This window comes from Microcaecilia unicolor, chromosome 9 (assembly GCF_901765095.1).
Source record: "Microcaecilia unicolor chromosome 9, aMicUni1.1, whole genome shotgun sequence".
NCBI lineage: Eukaryota > Metazoa > Chordata > Amphibia > Gymnophiona > Siphonopidae > Microcaecilia > Microcaecilia unicolor.
The window spans coordinates 48,596,344-48,619,160 of NC_044039.1; the positions used below are offsets into that span (position 1 = coordinate 48,596,344).

A 22,817-nucleotide genomic window follows, 5' to 3' on the forward strand; every position below is an offset into this window, starting at 1 on the left:
GTAAGGCTGTATATCAGAGAAAAAAGGCCTCAGTTCAATAGTAACCCCATTCTTATGGCTCATGAAGTCCATGATTAAGTTTTAAAATAGGCTCCAAACCTCCTACAGCTTTACCTGTTAGCCCTACGATTTAGGTAATATATTTTTGCGGTAAGTTAAAAATGTTCTCTGATTTTTATGTATGATCTTGATTCTACCTTATTTCAGGGTAAGCCTGTTTGCATGGGGGGCAGGAAAGGAGGGAAGGGGCGAATTAGGAGTTGAGAGGGGTATTGACAGGGAGAGAATTTGGTTTGTAGTTATATTAACTTATTCTTTTTCTTAACGTTTTTTGAATGTTAAGTGAGGCTCAGCGTGTGTGGCTTCTGAGTACCTTTTATTGAACCTAGCATCTAAATCACAGCATCAATCATAACTATGATTTAGATTATTATTCTCAATGTGCATCATTTCGCACTTGTCCACATTTATGGGAATGAGGAGTGAGGTGAATACGTTTGCAAATGACATAAAACTATTCAAAATTGTTAAAGAATATGCGGATTGTGAAAAATTGCAAGACCTTAGGAATACTGGACATCCAAATGGAAGATGAGATTTAAAGTAGACAGGTGCAAAGTGATGCACATTGGGAACAGTAATCCAAATCATAGTTATTTGATGCTAGATTCCACCCTATGAGTCAGCACCCTAGAAAAAGATCTAGGTGTCATCATGTACAATATGCTGAAGACTTCTACCTAGTGTGTGGCGGCAGCCAAAAAATGCAAACAGAATGCTAGGAATTATTAGGAAAGGGACAGAAAATAAGACATAGAATATTATAATGTTTCTATTGCTCCATGGTGCAACCACACCTTGAGTATTGTGTGCAATTCTGGTCACCGTATCTTTAAAAAAAAAGACAGAAAAATTAGAAAAAAGTTCAAAGGGGATGAACTCCTCCTATATGAAAAATGGTTTAAGAGGTTAGGACTCTTCAGCTTGGAAAACAGACGGCTGAGGGGAGATATGATAGAGGTCTACAAAATACTGAGTGGTGTAGAATAGGTAACCATAAATTATTTACTCTTTCAAAAAGCACAAAGACTGGGGGACACTCAAGTTACAAGGTACTAATTTTAAAATGCACTACAGAACAAGCAAGGTGGATGTGGAGTCAATTAGATAAAAAATCTTAAATATAAACAAAAAGGGTGGCCCACTACAAAGACAAACAAGTATATGTGAGAATGAAACACTTTATGTTTAAAGAAAGGAAAAAGCCTCAAGGAGCTCCAGACCCACCAGTCTAAACAGCGATCAAAATGACCTGTAGAGCAATCAATATGATCTGTTCCTCATCATTGTTAAAAAAAACCTTCAAAGTTCAGCTTCAAAAGATGTGCAAAATCACACCCCACTAACTTCGAGTATCGGGTGCTCTAAAATTTCCAAGAACGTGCTCAGTTCAAAGCTTCAGGATAAAGTATTTAGCTTAAATACTGTCGTCTGTCCTGCAGTCACATAATTCACTCTAGGCAATCCTCCGGACTGCATTTAAGCTAAGTTCTTTAAGAGCACTGCTGCCCTCCACTAGAATTGTACCTTTCTTTGTGACAGCTGTTACCAATGCATCTAACGTAAGTAACTTAATTTTATCTAATTCATCTAGGAGAAAAGGATATAACCAAAACACAGGACAAACTAAAGAAGGCCAGCGAGCTGCATAGCGAGCAGCCACAAATAACATGGCGGCTGCCTAGCGGTAGCTCCTCCTGAGCTCGCACTGCACTCCGGCTTCCCCGCCTAAGATGGAGTGATGTCACAGGAGACACCAGCATGGATTGGCGGGGAAGCCGGGAAGGGGGTGGGGATCATGGCCTGGCGGCGTGAAAATTTCAAATAAAGGGCTGCCGAGGAGGCAGGGAGGCCTAACGTAAGTAACTTAATTTTATCTAATTCATCTAGGAGAAAAGGATATAGCCAAAACACAGGACAAACTAAAGAAGGCCGGCGAGCTGCATAGCGAGCAGCCGCAAATAACATGGCGGCTGCCTAGCGGTAGCTCTTCCCGGGCTCGCACTGCACTCCGGCTTCCCCGCCTAAGATGGAGTGATGTCACAGGAGACACCAGCATGGATTGGCGGGGAAGCCGGGAAGGGGGTGGGGATCATGGCCTGGCGGCGTGAAAACATGGCCAGGCTGCACACGCTCTCGTCTCCGTCTCACACGCATACTACACACAATGACTAAGTCAAACACATTTTCTTTTGGGAATAAATGGCCGCAGCTTTATTAAAATACATCACCATAACCCCTAGGAAGCACCCGAGCCCTAAGTTCTATGCTGTAGAGGCTTTCCTTCCCCGCCATGCCTTTCCAGCTGGGGAGCACATTCCGTGTGTCGGCCAGCCATAAGTCCGCCTCCAGCGTGGCCACATGCCTTTCCAGCTGGGGAGCACATTCCATGTGTCGGCCAGCCGTATGCCTGCCTCCAGCGTGGCCACATGTCTGTCCGCTTTGTACTGCGCTCCCCGCCCGGCATTGCACCTGCCATTTTGAGCCAGCGAGGTGCTTAGCCTGCCACCCGTGAGTCCTTGCCTCAAGCGCCCGCACTCCCTTTCAGTTGGTGTTCCAGCACCTCCAGCAATTCCTGGGCTCGGGTGCCTCCGCCACAACCCGGGGTTGCGAAGCTTTCTCCGGGTCTCCCCTTACTCCTTAAGTGTCTCCTGCAGCTATATGCTTCCAGGAAGTCGCCGATGGGCAGGTTCTCTGCAAGAATGGCGTCTTACCTGAATTTTCCTGTGATGACGGAGCATAAGACTTAAAGTAGCAATAAAGTAACCTCGCTGTACCAGACTATCGGTCCATGCAACTCCGTATAAGTACATAAGTAATGCCACACCGGGAAAAGACCAAGGGTCCCTCGAGCCCAGCATCCTGCCCACGACAGCGGCCAATCTAGGCCAAGGGCACCTGGCAAGCTTTCCGATATAATGCTTACCAAATGGTGGCAAAGCCAGGAGACACGTACTTGGCAAAACTTAAATCACAGCCAACAGGAGACTAAAGAGGCTGGTAATGCCAAATATGCCTCCAGACCAGCGGGACGTAGAGTAACCTCGGACCAGTGGTCCGCGAGACTCCGTACCATGCTTTCCACGTGGTGGTAGCGCCAGGTAAACTGAAGTCATAGTCCATTCTACATGTGCAGAAACTGACTAGGCGCTTACCATCATAAAGTGCTGGGACCGCAACATAATTGGCAATGCTCTTGGACCACTGGAGTCAGCCTGTCACAGGTGAGAAAACCTGAAATTGGCCCTCTCGCAGTTGAGGAATGGTGTCAGAAGAGTACCAGACCACACGAAGGGATTGCGCGTGATCTTCGAGCTTCCCGAGTGGGGTGAGGGAGTTGTCCTGCAGCATCTGGAGCTGGGGACAAGCTATATGTGGAACTGATAGTCCAGTGTCCATTATGTCCCTTATTGCGGTGTTCGCTAAGCATCTGGTGTACGCGGAACTGATAAGTGTCCATTGAGCCCTCTAGCGGGGGGGGGGGAGGGCGCCAAGCCACTGGTGTTCGATCCAAGGATAGACCAGTGTTCAGAGCTATCAAGCGTGTTCAGAGCTATCCAGCGCTTATTGGCATGTTCGATGTAGGAGGGTCTGCTGGTTGCCTTTGCAGTGGGAAGTCATACTGAGATGCTGTAGCAGACATTCCTACAGTGTAGGAGTGAAGCCCCTACAGGGCATGCATCTAACGTAGCCGCAGGATCGGCAATTTCGATGCAGGAGCGTCTGCTGGCTGCCATTGCAGCGGGAGGTCATACTGAGATGCAGTAGCTGCCAATTCTGCAGTGCAGGAGTGAAGCCCTTAGCATCTCCAGGAGCATGCTTCTTGGTGTAACCGTAGGATCGGCCGACTGGTGGCCTACCTTATAGCGCGTGACTAGACAGTAGGATTGTGGCACATGTAGACTAAAAGGTGCAACCCTTACCGCCTTGATCTTCCTTTGGCCTGACGATACGAATTCAGGCTCGACGTGAGGGATATGTACTGCCTACAATGAGGTTGAGTCCTGTAGGGAGCCAAGCCTGTACCCCTGAGAGTATTCACGAGGAGGTAGGTAGCATGGAAAATGGGTGTAGCGGTCTGGCTAGTAACGGGGAAGGAAGTATACTACTACAGGGACTGTAACATACGGTTGCACCCTGCAGGCAGTTTGAACAAACTCCCCATGATCTTTTTAGGGGCGGAATCCGGACACACTGCTACCCCCCGATGGATGGTGGGTAAAGGACCAACAGGTCCACTGTGCAGGACCATGCCATAAACTGTATGGCTGATCGCAGTGTGTAAAAGTTGGGGATACGGGAAGGTCCAGGTCCGGGAAGGCCCCAAGGTAGCAGAAAGATTAAAAAAAAGGGGGAGAGGAAGATACTCCTTGTATGACCACGATAAATCTTAAGTCAAGATTGAATGCCCGCTGAGGGTTTTGGAGACTCTTGATGGTGGCGATATAAGATGGAGCCTCAAGGCATTGTAGGTTCACATCTCAGCCGTCTGCATCTTTGACTACCATGGGCTGGAGGGACAACAAATCTGAGGTCCAATGCACCATACGGGAATCCAACTTCAAAGATGTTCAGCTAACTCGGCTCGCTCATCCCCGAATTAGGAATCTCCTCATAGATCAAAGCGCGTCTCTGTTTTGGAAAAGTCTAAAGACTGCTACATGATCAAGTCTAAAAGACTGCCACATAGTAATACTCTAGAGCAATTTCCCCCACCTCCAGCTGACTGTTCGTCTGTCCAATTTAGACTGTAAGCTCTGCTGAGCAAGGACTGTCTCTTCATGTTCGTTTGTGCAGCGCTGCTGAAATGTATATTGTTATTATGTTTAATGTGATTGATTCAAATGTGTAAGTCTCGAATGTAGCTGGACAGAGTATAAAATGAAGGAATTAGCACTATATATAACACTGGTTCTAATATATTCCCCAGGCTACAAATTTATTTATTTTATTGCATTTGTATCCCACATTTTCCCACCTTTTTGCGGGCTCAGTGTGGCTTACAATAAGTTGTGAGTGATAGAAATACAGTTTGTTACTACTCGGTTATGGATTACATTGTGAGGAGTTAGGCGAGACAAACTCAGAGTGTCATTTAGGAATATAACAATGGAAAAGAGCAGTTAAACATTAGGGGAACAACGGGAAACTAAAAGGGGCAGTACATACAACAAGAAAGCATAAAGGCATACATTTTCTGTGAGTAGAGGTATGAGTGTGATGAGAGTACAGGGGATGAGAATTCAGAGTGGCTGTATTGAAGCATTGTTGAACCGTGGGTGTGGGCTTTATGTGTTATGGTTCTTTCCGTAAGTTTTCTCAAAAAGATGGGTCTTCAATAGTTTGCGGAAGGTGGCTTGTTCGTAGGTCGTTTTCAGGTTGCGCGGCAGTGAGTTCCAGAATTGCGTGCTCATGTAAGAAAAGGTTGACGCGTGCAGCGCCTTGTATTTCAAGCCTTTGCAATTAGGGAAGTGGAGGTTGAGGAAAGTTCGGGATGATCTTTTAGCATTTCTGGGTGGTAGATCTGGGGCTTCACCGTGAATGATTTTGTGGACTAATGTGCATGCCTTAAAAGCAATGCGTTCCTTAAGTGGGAGCCAGTGTAGCTTATCTCTATATGTGTAGGTCAGTTGACCTAACCAAGACAGAGGTACTACGAGCCTGCTCCAGGCTGAAGGCCTCTCGAGAAAGCCCCTGTTGTCTAAGAACTAAACTCTAAAGGCCTGGCATTTTCTGCATGCAGGTAATTTGGTATCACACAATGTGGATTTTTTGAGCTCCCAGCCGCTTGAGCCTGGAATAAAGGGATGGAATGGTCGGCTCTCTTACAGCAGAATACACATTACATCAGCTAAACAAGCAGAAATCTGAGCTCGACCTTCTGCATTTACCAAGCCAAATGTACCTCCTGGAAAGTCTATGTCGGTGACCACATGTAGGGACAAGGATAATAAAGAAAACCATACTTCTCTCATATCCTGCAAGTAATACTACATTATGAGAAGGGATCACGAGTAGTTCAAGTTCGAGTCCAAAAGCTTAGCATGGGGTGTTGACAATCGCCTTGAGTAGATGAAATTAATTAACGGACTGCCCACATACCAGGAGTACCGACTTGTAGTTAGAGAAAATTGCATTGTTAAGCTTTTTTATTTTTTAAGCTCCGCCGGAGGGAATCGGACGCACTTTGTAACGGTTGGAGGATGGTAGTCTAGTCCCTGTGGCTTACCTACAGAGCAGATAGCCAACATGTTGTAATAGAAAAGTAAAATCCTGGGTGATGCGCCCGCCTGGTAAGAGGAGGCTAGGGGAACTTTCCAGGAGGAGGGATGAAGAAGAGGACAGTATGGGGACTGAATCCATGACCTTGGAATCATTAGCACCACGCTCTATCCAGCAGAGCTAACTGGTCACTGTATTTCAAACCAGTGCTCTGACCACAAGGCCAATCCTCTACTCCGGGAAAGAGACGTTTCAAGGAACCCGCTCACGGATTATTGGAAGGTGAGAAAGGCTAGCACTTAACAGGGGAAGAAAGAGTCACATGTGAAACCAGTTGACATCAAGCCTCGGCACAAGAGGTGAAGACCTAAGGGTGTTATAGACCACTGCACCATAATAAGGGAAACCCCGATAGCAAGATGCAAATTCAAAGTAATCAAGATGTATTGTGTCTATAGTGATGAAGCGGAGCTGCATGGCTTTGCTCCACTCATATTAATACTGCTCTAAGGAAGTGATATGCGGATATGATATGAAATGCTGAGGAACAGGGTCTCCTTTTTTTTGGGGGGGGGGGGGGTGGCAGGTCTTACTCACACAGGGACTTGAACCCTGGACCCTCAGATTAAAAGTCTGATGCTCTACCGACTGAGCTATGTGTGCTCCTAGAAATGATAATAAGGGCAGAGTTTAAATACATTTGCCTGCAATAGCATTGGGGGGAGAAGAGAAGCATTTTATAAAGTCGCACTAGGATTTAAACCAGCACCAAACGGGTGCAAAGAGCGCTTGTATTGAGTAGGAAAGCTCTTTGATAGAGAACGCATGCGGAAACATCAACCCCTGCAATGATAGCATGATGACACACCTTAACCAACGTGGCAGCTGAAACTTTTGTATGCGCACTAGAGAGGAGTACGTGTGAGAACCAGATCTTAATACAAGGTTGGTAGTAGCACCCACAATCAGTAGAACATGCGAGCTGCAGTCATTGCTTCCGAGTTCCCTGCCTTCTGAGAGTTAGCAGAGAACTCGACACCTAGATTAATTACCTGTTGCAGTTGTAAGGAAGTGTAGGCACAGCAGGCCAAACTGCATCGATACAGGGCCTTGACCTCACACTGCGCGTGTTTGCCCTCATGAAAGCACTGGGAGCAGACCGGACTTTAACTATCTAGGCAGTACTTGCTGTAGCTTTCCAGTTCATCTCAGTGACCGCGCACATAGGGCTCCTGCAGGGAGGTGCCACGGAGGCCATATGCTCGTCGGTCTTGGCACTGCCACTCTGGCTGGCGTACAGAGTGCGGCCGCGAAGCCGCAGGTTGGGCAGTAGCGGACGTCACATTGCTCACATAACACAGCTGTTGCCTGGTATCCCAGAGCCGGCAGTGGCGACGGCGGTGGAAGCCAATCGGCTCTGTGCGGAGCGCTGCACCATGCTCCTGTCAGGAAGCCTCACTCATTCAGTGGACCCCCACATCGGCACCGCGGGAAAGCGAAGAGCAGGGCAGACGGAAGGCAGCGGTGGTATAGCTAAATGTGGGTGGCCAGAGCCACAGCCGCACCCTGTTGGGCAACCTGAGACTGGGGAGTGGGGACCCCCAACGACAGCAGCAGGAGGCGGGCAGCGTGACTAGGCGCTCAGCGTCTGAGGCTTACACTGAGATGGTGTGGGCGCACGGCAGACTCGGCCTGAGCGGGGCAGAATGACAGGCTTTGCAAAGGGCTGCTGCTCACCGCCAACCTGCCACTTCTCAGGCTCTACGTGCGCAGCATCGTGAAGCATTCCAAGTTTTTTTTTTTGACCCGAACGTTCCCGCACCGCTAATCACCGACTAAGACACTCCCACGAGGTGAACAACAAAGAAACGGCGAAAGGCTGCAATGCAGTGCCAACAGGAGAAAGCCGCCCAGGAAACAAGGTAGCCGAATGACGCACCCGAGCTAACCGGACTAATGGGCGGCGAGTCTAACCCGACCAAATGGACGGCAAAGCGAGCTGGAGCAGGGAAAGTCTGTTAAAGCGAAAGTCTACTTATCGTTTGTCGTGTTGACCGGCTAAGGGAAAAACTGACTGAATGGAAGGCAACAATTCCCAGGCGACCGCCAGGGGCCGAAAAGGTTTTCCACGCAAACAGGGAAATATTCCCGGACAGGGAAAATACCCGCATGATGATGACAAAAGAAGGAGTGCTTGTTATGAAGATAAAGTTCTGTAGAGTTGAAGTCATTTAAAATTCCCGCACCGCTAACCGCCTACCAAGAGGTCGGACATACGGGCTGCACTCTGGGAATGTCGGAAAGGAAGCAGCACAAAGGCACTCCATCCCCCGCATACACCGCGACTGGGGGGGGGGGGGGAATTCCGACCCCATGGACCCTGCGACCGGATGTCCGTTCCCTCCCGTTTCATGCACTTACTACGAGTCCTTCGGACCGCATGCGACGCCTGCGTGGCTCCGAAAACAACGTCCTACCTTGCTGGGACCCTGCCCGGAAACCCCAATCACTCCTCCGGCTCTCCCGCCGCGCTAGGTACTCACCGCTCAGAGCGAGCGGAGTGCACTGGCTGGGTGCGCTCCTAGCCAACGGGGCAGATCAGTAAACCACTGAAACCCTGCGATAGTGTCGGCTGGGATCGGAGCTTCGGGTAAGTAGTTGTGGCGTCTGGGGCGGGCGAAGACGTGCGTCATCAAGAAGGGCTAGCCGGCAATGCAGGCTTCATGGTGCGGGGAACGATCGCGGCTGCTAGAATGCAAAGTTCTGCTGCTTGCCGCCAAAGAGCCAACACAGGACAAACTACTCTTAGGCTGGAATCAGCTAAAATCAACTTGCATAGCTACATGAATACAAAAGGTTTTAGGAGACTTCTAGGTTCCTGACATAGCAGCAGAAACCTGAAGCATGGGGGAGGAGATATTAAGAACCTCCAAACCCTTTGTTACCAAATTTGGAGCTATTCCTTGTTTAAAAAAAAAAAAGCCTTGCTGCAGTAGGATTGTCACCCTCATCAGCTGGGAATCCTCCTTCCTCTAGTGGTCTTCATTATCTGAATGAATAGACACAACAGAGCTACTACTACTACTATTACTACTATTTAGCATTTCTATAGCCTGCAGTGCTTATTGCTTGCTTGCTTCTTCTTTCTTCGCCCCTCGCCTGCCTCGGCTGGGCTCTCGCCCTCAGCTCACGAGTCACGCCACAGCAGCCAGTTAGCCTTCTTCGGGCGCTCGCTCCCGTCCCGTGGTGTGTGTACTGATCCGCATAGGCGGGAATGCGCGGGGAAGGCAAGAAGAAGGAGACTGAGAGTCTGATGTTCCCAATCCCTCCCACTTCCTTCTAGAAATTTGCACCGACGACGACCGTACCTTGGATTTCAGGAGACAGAGGTAAGGTGCTGCTGACTGACTCTGAAGCAGGTTTTAAAACAAAAGAAGTAAAAAAAATAAATATTTTGTTATTTTTGTAAGTTAGATCTCTTTGTTTAAACATAACTAAATGCTTGGGCTATATAAGCCAAGCAAGCCCCTAATGCTTTTGAGTTTTTTCCTATATTGTTTGTGATGATGAAGACAGACTGTGTGACCTCAACTATTAGGCGGAGATGCTGACTGACTCTGAAGCCTTAAGGTTTTAAAACAAGTCAAAATAAAAAAAAATAAATATTTTGTTTCATGCACATCTCTTTTGTTTAAACATAACTAAATGGGCTATAAGCCCCTAATGCTTTTGGTTTTTCCTATATTGTTTGTGATGACAGACTGTGATCTAGTGCCGTAGCGAGGGCAGCTGACACCCGGTGCGGGTCGCCGCTGCGCACCCCCCCCCCCCCGGGTGCAGCACTGCGCATCCTCCCCCCTCCGGAGCGCACCCCACCCCGGCCCGCCCCTAACCCCACCCCCTTTAGCCTCCCCAAACAGTTGGGCCACCAATCGCCTATGATGATACTCTTGGCTAAACTACTATCAAAACAAAACCTCAATCCATACATAGACGACGTAACGATCTACATCCCATTCAAACAAGACTTAAAGGAAATATCCAGCGACATCAACCAAAGTATTCAAATCATGCACGCATGGGCAGATGCATTTCAGCTGAAACTTAATGCAGAAAAAACCCAATGCCTAATACTCACCTCTCAACATAACACGTCCAAATTCACCACCATTAACACACCAAATCTGGCCCTTCCAATTTCGGACACCCTAAAAATTCTTGGAGTTACCATCGACCGACATCTAACACTTGAAAACCATGCGAAAAACATAACCAAGAAGATGTTCAACTCAATGTGGAAATTAAAAAGAGTAAGACCATTCTTCCCAAGGACTGTCTTCCTTAACCTGGTACAATCAATGGTGCTCAGTCATCTAGACTACTGCAACGCAATCTACGCTGGCTGTAAAGAGCAAATAATCAAGAAACTTCAAACAGCCCAGAACACTGCAGCCAGACTTATATTCGGCAAAACAAAATATGAAAGTGCTAAACCCCTGCGAGAAAAACTACACTGGCTCCCACTCAGAGAACGCATCACGTTCAAAATATGCTCCTTAGTCCACAAAATCATTCACGGAGAAGCCCCAGCCTACATGTCAGACCTGATAGACCTACCACCCAGGAATGCTAAAAGATCATCCTGCATATTCCTTAATCTTCACTTCCCTAACTGTAAAGGTTTGAAATACAAACTAATGCATGCGCCTATCTTTTCATACTTGAGTACACAGCTATGGAACGCACTACTGTGCAACCTAAAAACGAACTACGAACTTACCAACTTCCGTAAACTACTGAAGACCTATCTCTTTAATAAGGCTTACCAAAAAGATCAACAAACGTAAATACACACAACTCCTCCACATACATTCAGAATTGTCTTATAATATCTGCTTGTTATATAACTATCGTTTTATCACTATAATGCTACCAAGATCCTTATGTAACACTAAATGACTATTTTCTAATCTATTCCACTATTCATGATATATTGTAAGCCACATTGAGCCTGCAAAGAGGTGGGAAAATGTGGGATACAAATGCAATAAATAAATAAATAAATAAATAATAAGTAAATAAATGGGTGCAGGCCGAGCAGATATGCATGAGAAAGAAAGAGAGAGAGAGAAAGAGAGCGAGCGAGCAAACGGGTGCAGGCAGGGGGATTACATGTGAGAGAGAGAGGGGGGGTGCAAACGGGGCTTACATGTGAGAGAGAGCAAATGGGTGCAGACAAGGGGATACATGTGAGAGAGAGATAAAGCACAAATGGATGCAGGCAGGGGACATACATGTGAGAGATAACAGGTGAAGGCAGGGGGAATACATGTGAGAGAAGAGCCAAGTGGTTAATGCAGTGGGCTTTGATCCACTGGGTTCTATTCCCACTGCAGCTCCTTGTGACCTTGGGCATGTCACCTAAGGCTCCGTTTCCCCAGGTACAAAAACTCAGATTGTGAGCCCTCTAGGGACAGGGAAAGTATCTGCATATAATATGAACAAGCGATTTGGGGTTCTGCCAGGTACCTGTGACCTGGCTTGGCCACTGTTTGGAAAACAGGATACTACTGGGCTAGATGGACCATTGGTCTGACCCAGTATGGCTACTCTTATGTTCTTAGTAGTAGTAGAGAGAAAGAATGAATGAAGGCAGGGGGAATACATCTGAGAAAGAGAGAGAATGGATGAAGGGCAGGGGGGAATACATGTGAGAGAGAGAACAGATGCAGGAAGGGATACCATTTGTCCTCTAGGGTATAAAGTTATAAATTGTCCACGTAAAGAAAAGAAGGGGTGAGGTTTAGCTTTGATCTAAAGATTTCTTTGATATTAGGATAAAAGACCATTATCAAGATAGATATATTGAACTTATGATATGCCAATTAATGAAAGTGAGTAAAAGCGGTACACTGGGCTTTACTGGCAGTCTGCACAGTAGCTATTTGAAAAACTGCTTTAGTATGCTACACAGTTTTCAGAAATTATTATATTGGGAGATATAAACTTACATCCAGATGATGTGTCTGATTCAGAAGTATTGGCTTTTGTACAGGTTTTAGAATCTTTAAATTTGGTTCTGGATATATCTTTACCTACACATAGCAAGGGACATAAATTGGATTTTATAGCTTATTCCAAATATTGTAGATTTATTGGTTTAGATCACATAAATTGGGGTGAAGTAATTTTTTTTCTTTTTACTTCAAATTGATTAAAATTGACTAAAAAGGTTAGTCATAATAAAAATTTGCAGAGAAGGAAAATTGAGCCTCTTCATTTTTGGAATGTAGTCTCCAGTAAAATTTGTAATAAGGAAGCATTGCAATCTTGGTGTATGGGAAGATTCGATAAATAGACACACTTGCACTTCTTTTTTTTTTATAATTTGTTTATTAAATTTTTACAATATTAACAACATTTATTTGTTTGTTTGTTTATTTATTTAATTATTTGTGGCATTTATACCCCACTCTTTCCCGCTCGATAGCAGGTTCAGTGCAGCTTACAAAGTATGGTCATAGTTACATAGAGTAGGCTTACAAAGTATGGTACCAAGTATCACAGAGATAATACAAAGTATGGAACAAAGTGTCACATAGTTACATAGAGTAGGACAATATTGATAGATGTGGGGAAAGAATTGGAGTATGGGTAATGCTAATGGTGTGGAATTAGGATCGGGGTTTAGGATTGGAGTATGGGTACTGCTAGTAGTGTGGTATTAGGATCGGGGTTTAGGATTGGAGTGTGGGTACTGCTAGTGGTGTGGAATTAGGATCGGGGTTTAGGATTGGTCATTTGGGTAGGCTTGTTTGAAGAGGTAAGTCTTCAGGAGTTTTCGGAAGGGTAGGTATTCATTGGTTTTTCGGATGTGTCGAGGTATGGCGTTCCAGAGTTGGCTGCCTATAACAGAGAAGTTGGATGCGTAGTAGGTTTTGTATTTGAGGCCTTTGCAGTTGGGAAGATGAAGATTGAGATATGTTCGAGAAGATTTGGACCAGTTCCTGGCTGGTAGATCGATCAGGTTGGACATGTAGCTTGGAGATTCGCCATTGAGGATCTTGTGGATCATTGTGTGGACTTTGAAGTTTATGCGTTCCTTGATGGGGAGCCAGTGAAGTTTTTCTCGAAGTGGTGTTGCGCTTTCAAATCGTGATTTGCCAAAGATGAGTCTAGCTGCTGTGTTTTGGGCGGTTATTTGTATATCAGTACAATAACACCTTTCAAATAGTCTCTTCTTAACAATCTTATCTAATCTTCTGACTTGCATCCTATTCCCCTCTCCCCCCTCCTCCCCTCTCTCTAGCTTTATGGTGACGGTAACAAACTGTCTTTTTCATGTTCATATGGTTGCCATATTTTTTGAAACATATGCAGATGGCCTTTTCTCATAGCCATCAGCTTTGACATCTGGTATAGATAATCTAATTTGCATACTATTGTCTGCATCTGCGGGAGCTTAGGTTGCTTCCACGCCCTTGCTATTGCCATCTTAGCTGCTGCAAATATCTGTATGCTCAACCTATGGCAGCGTGCCTTACTTTTCGTTGGCCAAAAATGTAGCAAGCAATATTCTGCTCGGCAAGGGTATTCTATCTTTGTTACCTGACCTGTGACACTTGCACTTCTAAAAGAAAAAAAGTCTAGAACAATTACCAATCCCTGGTACAATGAATCTCTTGCCTCATTACAAAGATACTGTAGACAATTGGAGTGGAGCTGGAAAACAAAGGTGATGATAATTCTCATGTTATGGAAAAAGTAGGTACTTAAGTATAAAACATCAGTTCAATGAAACAAAAAAGGCTTATTATAGTCAGGAGATCAGGAAATTCTTTTAAGCTTATTTTCCAAATTTTTGAGAAGCTCTGAGTTGGTACTTAAGGTTTCTAAGTTTTTACAACCAGATGCAGAAAACTTAGCAGTGTATTTTCAGGATAAAGCAAGCAAAATCAGGCAATCTTTTTCCCAAAAAGAGCAGATCGTTTAAAAGTCTGCCTTTGTGCTTTCTTGGACCCAATCTTTTTCCCAAACCAATTTTAATCGATTGAATAGTATATGTCAAATTATGGTAGATAACGAAGGAGATTTACTGAATGTTTCTCAATGTCGAGAGACATTGGGAAAACTTTGAAAGAGTAAATTCAGCCTGTGTACATAAATTTCTTTTCAGATTATCAAAGAAGATTTTTGTCCCTCTTATTTACTGTGTGATTTTCCTTCTCCTGTCTTTCAGTGGTTAACAGATTTCATTAATGGGTTGTGGCTGTAAGGTTGTTATTCAAAAGCATTATCTGAAATCATTTTAACACCATTACCAAAGGCCCCCAATGGAGACTAAGGTCAAAAATTATCAGCCTATGGCAAGTATCCCTTGGATGGCTAAACTCCAGGAATTTTTAGAGACTTTTGATATACTACACAAAATGCAACATGGTTTTCGAATCTATCAGAGACGTCTCTTTTGGTTCTCACTACTAAAATAGGGCACATACTTGCTAATGGAGGGGAGGGGTTTTTTTTTTTGTTGCAATTTTACACTGTTGTGGGGTTCTGCAAGGTTCTTCACTTTCACCTTCCTTGTTTAATGTCTTTATGAGTTCCTTGGGTAATCTCTCAATACTATACTGTTATCCTATGCAGATGATATATTTCTATTGAGTTCAGTTTTGCCTAGCTGGAACAAACAAAAAAAAAAATAGATTCCATCAAGTATTGTATTTCTTTAATAGACAGCTGGACATTGAACCATTGTCTTAAATTGAACAAACAGAAGACAAAGATTTTACAGTTTAGCGATATAACAAAACTGTCAAATTTTGAGGTTATTTTATGCTCAAGGGAGATATTGCAGATTGAGGAGCACTCAAGGGTTTTGGGTGTTATCTTAGACTCAACTTTGTATTTAAGAAGCAGGTTGATACCCTCTGTAAAAGATTTTTCTTTAGGCTATGGCAGCTAATGAAAGAAGATTTTAGATCTGTGGTTCAGCCATCTTGTTGACCCAGTTGGATTATTGCAATTCATTATATTCCTGTATTTCAGTAAAACAGTTGAGAAGATTACAGCTAATGCAGGATACAGCTATTATGCTGATAAGTGGGGCAGAGTGGTACGATAGGGTTTCTCATATATATAAAGATTTTCATTGGTTAACTATGAACAACCGTATAAATTTTTAAACTTTGGTTTTTCAGTCAATTTTGGGACTAAACTCTAAGCCTCACAGAGATGTTGGTTTTTCCTTCAGCGGGTAGAACCTTAGGCTTTATAAAAAAAAGTTAGGATTTTTCTCTCTGCAAACAGCTCGGTTTCAATCTTTTTTAGAGGCTTCTTTTTTCCCTTTGTCGGAGCAAGATGGTACAAAATAAGTACCTGAATATATGTAAACCACTTTGAATGTAGTTGCAAAAACCTCAGAAAGGCTGTATATCAAGTCCCATTTCCATTATGGAACAGGCTTCCATTAAATGTAAGAGTAGTTCAATCTTATTTTTATTTTAGGAAAATGTTAAAACATATTTGTTTGAATAATACATTCTATTATTTTAAAATATTTTAATTTTTTTAACAGACCTTATTGTATTTGTTATTCCTCCAGTAATATTGAAGTATCTTTTGTTAACCACTTTGAATTTAATTGGATAACAGCGGTATAGAAGAACTCAATAGTATAGTATATGAGAGAGAGAGAAAGAAAGAATGGGTGAAGGCAGGGGGTACATATGAGAGACAGAGATCGGGTAAAGGCTTGGGGAAAATGGGAGCGAAAGAGAGCATGAGTGTGCTCAAGCGCACACACATGTGTAGGAGCAAAACAAACACTATGAGCACTATAAATGTGTTCCTATATAACCAAAATATATGGGAATATAATACATGGCAGTATCTAGCATCAATGACCTGACTAATCTGCAGACTCAGACTTTCCACCACTAAACCCTGTATTTGATGAAGCCTTGACCTTGTATGCACACAAAGACTACCGACACATGATTCTCAATATACTAGAATAACAAGGTTATTATTATAAATCAACATCATGGCTAGAACAGTCAAGGACTCTTGGAATTACCCTTGCAGCTGGCCAGACGCTATGTCTGGCAAACTGCACATTGTATATGAAACCCCGGCTTCTTGTCAAGGTGACTCCTTCAATGTGGTGTCAGTGAGACAATCAGTTGTCCATTGAAGCCACAATATTTGGGGATAACAAGGCCAGAATTTGCATCATCAGTACAGCTGCAGTATGTGATTTCTCTATAAAGAATATCTCTTATCAAAGATAGGGACTGCTATATCAACATCCCACCCAAGGAGCAAACAAGACTGATCATCTGAGGAACACTGCCATCAAGAGATCTGTATCAGCTTGTATATGTGCCATGTACCTTTGTATTAGTTCTCTGTGGGGCTAGAGTAGCCTGACTGGAGTAGAACTCCATCTAGGGATTTATGTGCATTTACTCTGAGCTAGTTTTGTGATGAGAATGGCTTTGTCTCCATTCTTGTCTTTCTTATATCTGCTGCTATTCTAAATAAATAATTACCCTATTTTTATAATACTTGGGTGTGGAGTTAGTTCTTTCTATTATGTTGGGAGCAGTGAATTTGGATCTAAGGATAAGAGATTTGCTTCTGACACTTCATCACTAATGTTAGTCTTGTTTGGGACTCATTTCTTTCAGAATTTATACTAAATGTCAGGTACCCCAATTAACACCCCAAAAGTGTGTTATCTGTATTGCGCCTACACGTCTCAGTCCTCCAAATGTTACAAAATATTAAACGTGCCCCCCGAGAAAAAAAAAAGTTGGACAAGTCTGGTCTGTAGAGCAGTCCAAGAGCTGCACAGAGAAACTTCTACCACCTGCTGGAGAAAACGAATTACTGATCTGGAGCAGCTACACAGTAACCTTTATAGCAGAACTCTTTTTGTACACTCTATCTCCACCTGCTGGTGGTTGGGTATAACCTGCAAGATTCTGATCTGTTGGTGATGCTAATGAAACATGTTTTTCTGTAACACAATAGCTATGCTTAATTTCAACCTCTGACTTGACACAAAAGTACCTATGATCCTATAGACTTCTGGAAGAAAGCTGTGTATAATCATTTAAATATTGCTGGCATGAGCCAGAAACCCATTCAAATCAATTTTCAGCTGACTCATGGGTCCCCTTTTGCAGTAAGCCTCATGGGGAGAGGATGGGTTAACTTACAGAGCATGCTTATTATAGAGAGGAAATGGGGGGGGGGCATGGCTAGTGAGCACTGGTTCAAGGAAGTTCCTCCAGGTATATGTTAGTTAAATGGTTAACTGATTAAACTACTGAAATGTAAACAAATAACTTTAAAAATGAAGGGGTCAACATTCAAAAGGATTTATATTTAGCAGGCAATTCTATAACTTGGTGGCTGCATTTATGTGCTCCTTGTACACATAAAAGTACAAATACTGTCAAGCATGCAAGTGTACACGTACCTTTTTATTCTGTGATGGTGAACTTAAGTGGCATAGCACATAAATACCAGTGGAAAATGTATATCGGCAGCGCAACAGAAGGACATGGACAGGGCTCCCACTTATGCTACTACTACTACTACTTATCATTTCTATAGCGCTACTAGACATACGCAGCACTGTTTTACTGGCAGTATTCTTTAAGTTGTGTGTCCCTGCCGTATTTACATGACTGCAATTATGCCAGCTCTATGGCTGGTTTAACTGCAGGTATATAAGTGTACGGCATGCTGGTACCAGATTACACTAGTATTCTATAAAAAAAAATCCTGGTGCCCAGATGCAGCTATAGAACAGATTTTCAACAGATAGAATCAAGGCACCTAAATGGAGTCACCCGCTTACAGAATTGCCTCCTTCGTGACCACTGTTAAACGTGTAACTTCTCAAACATGGATTTTCATCAGGTCTATCTGGAAAGTGCTGCTTAAATTCTATTTAACCACTATGGCACTATACAGATAGTGCTGGGATTTAGTTAGAGTAGAGCAAGAGTTTAACAACCAATAATATATACATCCTAAATTAAACCACTTACCTACTGTATATGGACAGTTAGTAGCACAACTGCCTATCCATGTAGCAGCATTTAATATATGTACTTTTTTTGGTCTTTATAAAATACTAGAGTTAGAGTAGGAGCAGACATATCAGTCCTAGAGCTGGTGTAAATAGCTGTGAACTATGTGTAAATTATAGTATTTTATAATCTATGTCCATTTGTACAGGTCATCCATGCTCCTCTCAAACTAGTTTTCTGCACACCCACCAAAGTATACATCATCATTTTCAAAGCGCATACTTTTGCACCCGCTAGTATTTTATAAAAGGTAATGTAATGCATATGTGGCCACATCTGCATGTAAATGACAAATACCCCAAAACAGGCATGGTCACTGTTTAAAAAATATAGACTCATTGCTACTGCTAAAAACTGACCTGAATATTTATATCCTTAGTAAATACAAAGCAGGCCTCTCCTGTGAAAAGGAACCGATATTTATTTATTTTATTTGTTGCATTTGTATCCCACATTTTCCCACCTCTTTGCAGGCTCAATGTGGCTTCATGAATAATGGAATTACATGAGAAGGTATACATTTAGTAATAACAGGAACCGATATTAAGAACAGACTCAGACATACCTGAGAACCACTGACTTCAGAGCTGTAGATGGAGGTGATTGTGTCAATCAGGTTATGGGCCTCATCAATAATCACCACCTGGTCCTTCAGTTTGATACCAGATGTCTTCCTGGTGGAGCCATGCAGCAGCATCTGGTACGGCAGCACGACCAACTGCAAATGAACTCTGGCTATAAGAACAGATCTTTGCATTGCTTAAACCTCTCCCTCGCAAAGAGACCAGTGGCCTGCATCTACCTTGGATGGTTTCAGTAAAGGGAATGCATGCTATAGGGATTTGGATTTAGCTCATGCCTTTTCAGTAGTAGTTATTTCTCTCTTTCCCCAGACAGTTCACAGTTGTAGCAAGTACCTAAGGCAATCAAGGGTTAAGCACATACCTAAGATTACAAGGAGCAGCAGTGGAGCTTGAACCCTAGCTTCCCTGGTTCTCCACCAGCTGCAGTGTGGCCCATACTATTAAAGCAAGGTTAAGAAGATAGTGCTGTACCCTTTGTTGGAGTAAAGGGGAATGTGTGACGCGTTCATTTTAAATTGGTTAATCACCTAACCAAACAGTTCAAGGTGATATACACAACAATGGCAGGTGGGAGACAGATTTTATACATTTTGGTTCCCACTGACTCCATTCAGTATTTCTCTTTACAGTACAGAGACCTGAGAGCTTATGTTACTGTTGTATTATTTAGCCATGCTAAAACTGCAGGAAAGTTCAAGTGAATGATGGTAAAGACATACATTTGCACACACTGTACCATGCCACCTACCCCTGAGCCTTAGGCCTATGTCTTCTACACGAGAAGGAAGTCACTTGAAATCACATAATGTATTCAATAAAATCGTCAGATCTTTCTGTTTAGCATGTTTTGATTTTAAAAGATGTCAATTTTCTTATCTTTGCAACAGAACAAGCTGCAAAAATGTGTTAGCATCATTTATGGAAGAAATACTCAACAAAAAAAAGCAGCTGAAATGTTCCTATTATTCAATATCTTTATCAAAAAAATTATCAGGTAAGACAATTTATCCTTCCTTATCAATCAGATGAATCCAGAGACAAGTAGGATGTAGCAAAGCAATCTTCAAAAAGGGAGGGTGGCAGACACTAACAGAGAGAATGGATGCTCTGAAGGATGCTTCTTATCTGGCTGTAATATCCAAAAGATAGTGTTTGGAAAATGTATATAGAGAAGACCACCTGGCTGACCTACAAAACTCATCCAGCAAGAATGAGCTATCAACAATGTTGGGGGCTATGGCCCGAAAGAACATAGGAAGCCAAAATTGAATCTTTGATTGAGGAAGCAAGCAATCATCGCCTTAGAGGCTGCGTCATCCTTCTTTGACCCCCCCCAAACAGAACAAACAGATGATCAGAGTGGCAAAAAGCATTAGTGCTCTCCAGATATTGCAGCAGAACCTGACGTACATCCAGAAGGTGCAAAGGGGCAAAATCTGCTGCACACTCCTCCCTTTTGAAAGATGGAAGAAACAAAGAATGATTGATGTAGAAGGCAAAGATGATCATCAGCAGGAAGAAAGGCACAGTTCTAATGGTCATCCCTGCATTCGAGAATGAAACAAAGGGTTCCCTACAGGATAAGGCCTGAAGCTCTGAGATTCAACGAGCTGAAGAAACCACGATGAGAAACACAGTCTTCCAGGTGAGATTCCTTGATAGCAGTCTTCCTCAAGGGCTCAGAGAGGATTTCTGAAGAGCTTGCAGAAGCAAATTAAAATTCCAAAAAGGGGGGGGGGGGGGCATGAAGCCTGTAGAGAGGGCTTAAGATGTTTAATCCCTTTAAGAAAATGCAGCACTTCAGGGTAAGCCACCGAGGAGGAATGCGCAAGATGCCCCTGATAGCAAACCAAAGCTACCACCTCAACCCACAAAGAGTTGTAGGCCAAACCCTTTTTAAAACCGTCATGCAGAAATGCCAAAATTTGAAGTAAAGAAGACTGAAAAGGGAGAGGGGAAATCGCCCAACCTGAACACTATACTTCAAACACTCAAATCAACAGCAAGCCGAAAACATGGACCACGTCTTGGCCTGTAGTGATGTTGTATCCTCTGGATATTCCTTCCTTAACTGTGTCCTCTCAAGAGCCAAGCCATAAGACCAATCGGGGATAGATCCAACATGCGAACTAGTCCCTGAGAAAGAAGACCTGAGAGCAGAAGATGCCAAAATGGCTTGTCTACTAGAAGCTGGATCAGATTTGTATACCACGGCCTGCGCAGTCAATCCTGAGCTATCAGTATCACCCATCCCAGATGAAGAAAGATCTTGTGGCGAGCCCTGCCTATCAGTAGCCACAGAGTAAATATGTAAAGCAATACCGACTCCAGCCACTGCTGCAGCAGCGCATTTATCCCCTCTGAACTGGGCTCTGTTCTTCAGCTGAAGAATAGAGAAACTTTTGTTTTGCAGTGCAATGCCATCAGGTCCAGGGTGGAAGTTCTCCATCGTTCTGTGATCAACTGCATAACTGTTGCAGACAGCTCCCATTCCCCTGGGTCTAGAGAGTTTCTGCTCAGAAAATCCACTTGCACGTTCAGCGCTCTGGCAAAATGAGCCACTGAAAAAGTGGGAACATGTCTTTACACCGACTGAAGCAGAAGGTGAAGAATAGAGAAATTTTTGTGTTGCGGTGCAATGCCATCAGATCCAGGGCAGGAGTTCTCCATCGTTCAGTGATCAATTGAATAACCGTTGCAGACAGCTCCCATTTCCCTGGGTCCAGAGAGTTTCTGCTCAGAAAATCCGCTTGCATGTTCAGGCCTCTGGCAAAATGAGCCACTGAAAGAATGGGAATATATCTTTACACCCATTGAAGCAGAAGGTGAGCTTCTGCTGTGAGTTTTACGCTACAGGTTGCTTGTTTATACAGGCCACCATCTTCATGTTGTCTGATAGGATTTAGATCGGGTGCCCCTCGAGAACAGCCTGAAAGGACTGCAGAGCTTTCTGGACAGCTCTGAGCTCCAGAAGACTGATTGGCCAGACCAAGCACATGAGCATAACGATTCTGACAGTAGGCACTCCATCCATGACCACCACCATCCACTGTGGGGACACCAAGAGCGCACCCTTTGGAAGGTGATTCGACAGAAGCCACCAATGCATGCTGAGCTTCACTTGTGGCAGCCAAGGGAAAGATTGTACTCCTGAGACACTGGAAACCAGTGAGACAAGAGGGAGTGATGAAGAGGCCTCAATATGAACTCTGGTCCAGGGCACCACTTCCAACATCGCTGCCACAGAGCCAACAACTTGGACATAATCCCATGGACATGGACTGGGAATCCTGGGCAAAAGGAGAATTTGGTTATTAAGCTTTTCCCTCCTAAGATTCTGAAGGAATCCTCTGCCCCAAAGGGTACTGAAATGGACCCCTAGATAACTCCAGAGTCTGGGACGGAGTCAACCTACTCTTGGCAAAATTGATGACCCACCCTACAGACTGCAGGACAGTGATCACCTGAGACATGACTCAAACACTCTCCTGAAAGGAGGATGTTCTGATCAACCAATTATCCAGGTAAGGGTGAACCTTGATCCCCTCTTGTCTAAGGAATGCTGCCACCTCAATGACCTTGGAAAAGGTCCTGGGAGCAGTAGAAAGGCTGAATGGCAGAGCTGTGAACTGAAAATAGCTAAGGACGTGGGGAGGCCAAATGGGAATGTGGAATTAAACCTCCTCGAGATCCAGGATTGTGAAAAACTCTCCCGAATGGACCACTGCTATCACAGTGCGCACCATTTCCATGCAGAAACGTTTGACGCACAGAAACTTGTTGACCCTCTTGAGATCAAGGATTGGCCGATGGGAGACTCCTTTCTTTGGAGCCACAAAACAGA

At 43.9% G+C, this 22,817-nt stretch overlaps 1 protein-coding gene and 1 non-coding gene across 2 annotated transcripts in view; both read right to left on the reverse strand.

Annotated features, from left to right (window-relative positions):
- LOC115477495 (putative ATP-dependent RNA helicase DDX11-like protein 8) overlaps nucleotides 1-22,817 on the reverse strand; it is a 348,371-nt gene that overhangs the window by 150,075 nt on the left and 175,479 nt on the right. Inside the window, 1 exon segment of the mRNA XM_030214406.1 lies at nucleotides 18,955-19,107. Within this exon segment, the coding sequence (XP_030070266.1) occupies nucleotides 18,955-19,107 (153 nt within the window).
- Nucleotides 6,873-6,945, reverse strand: TRNAK-UUU. Its single transcript has one exon. It is a non-coding gene; the product is annotated as a tRNA-Lys (tRNA).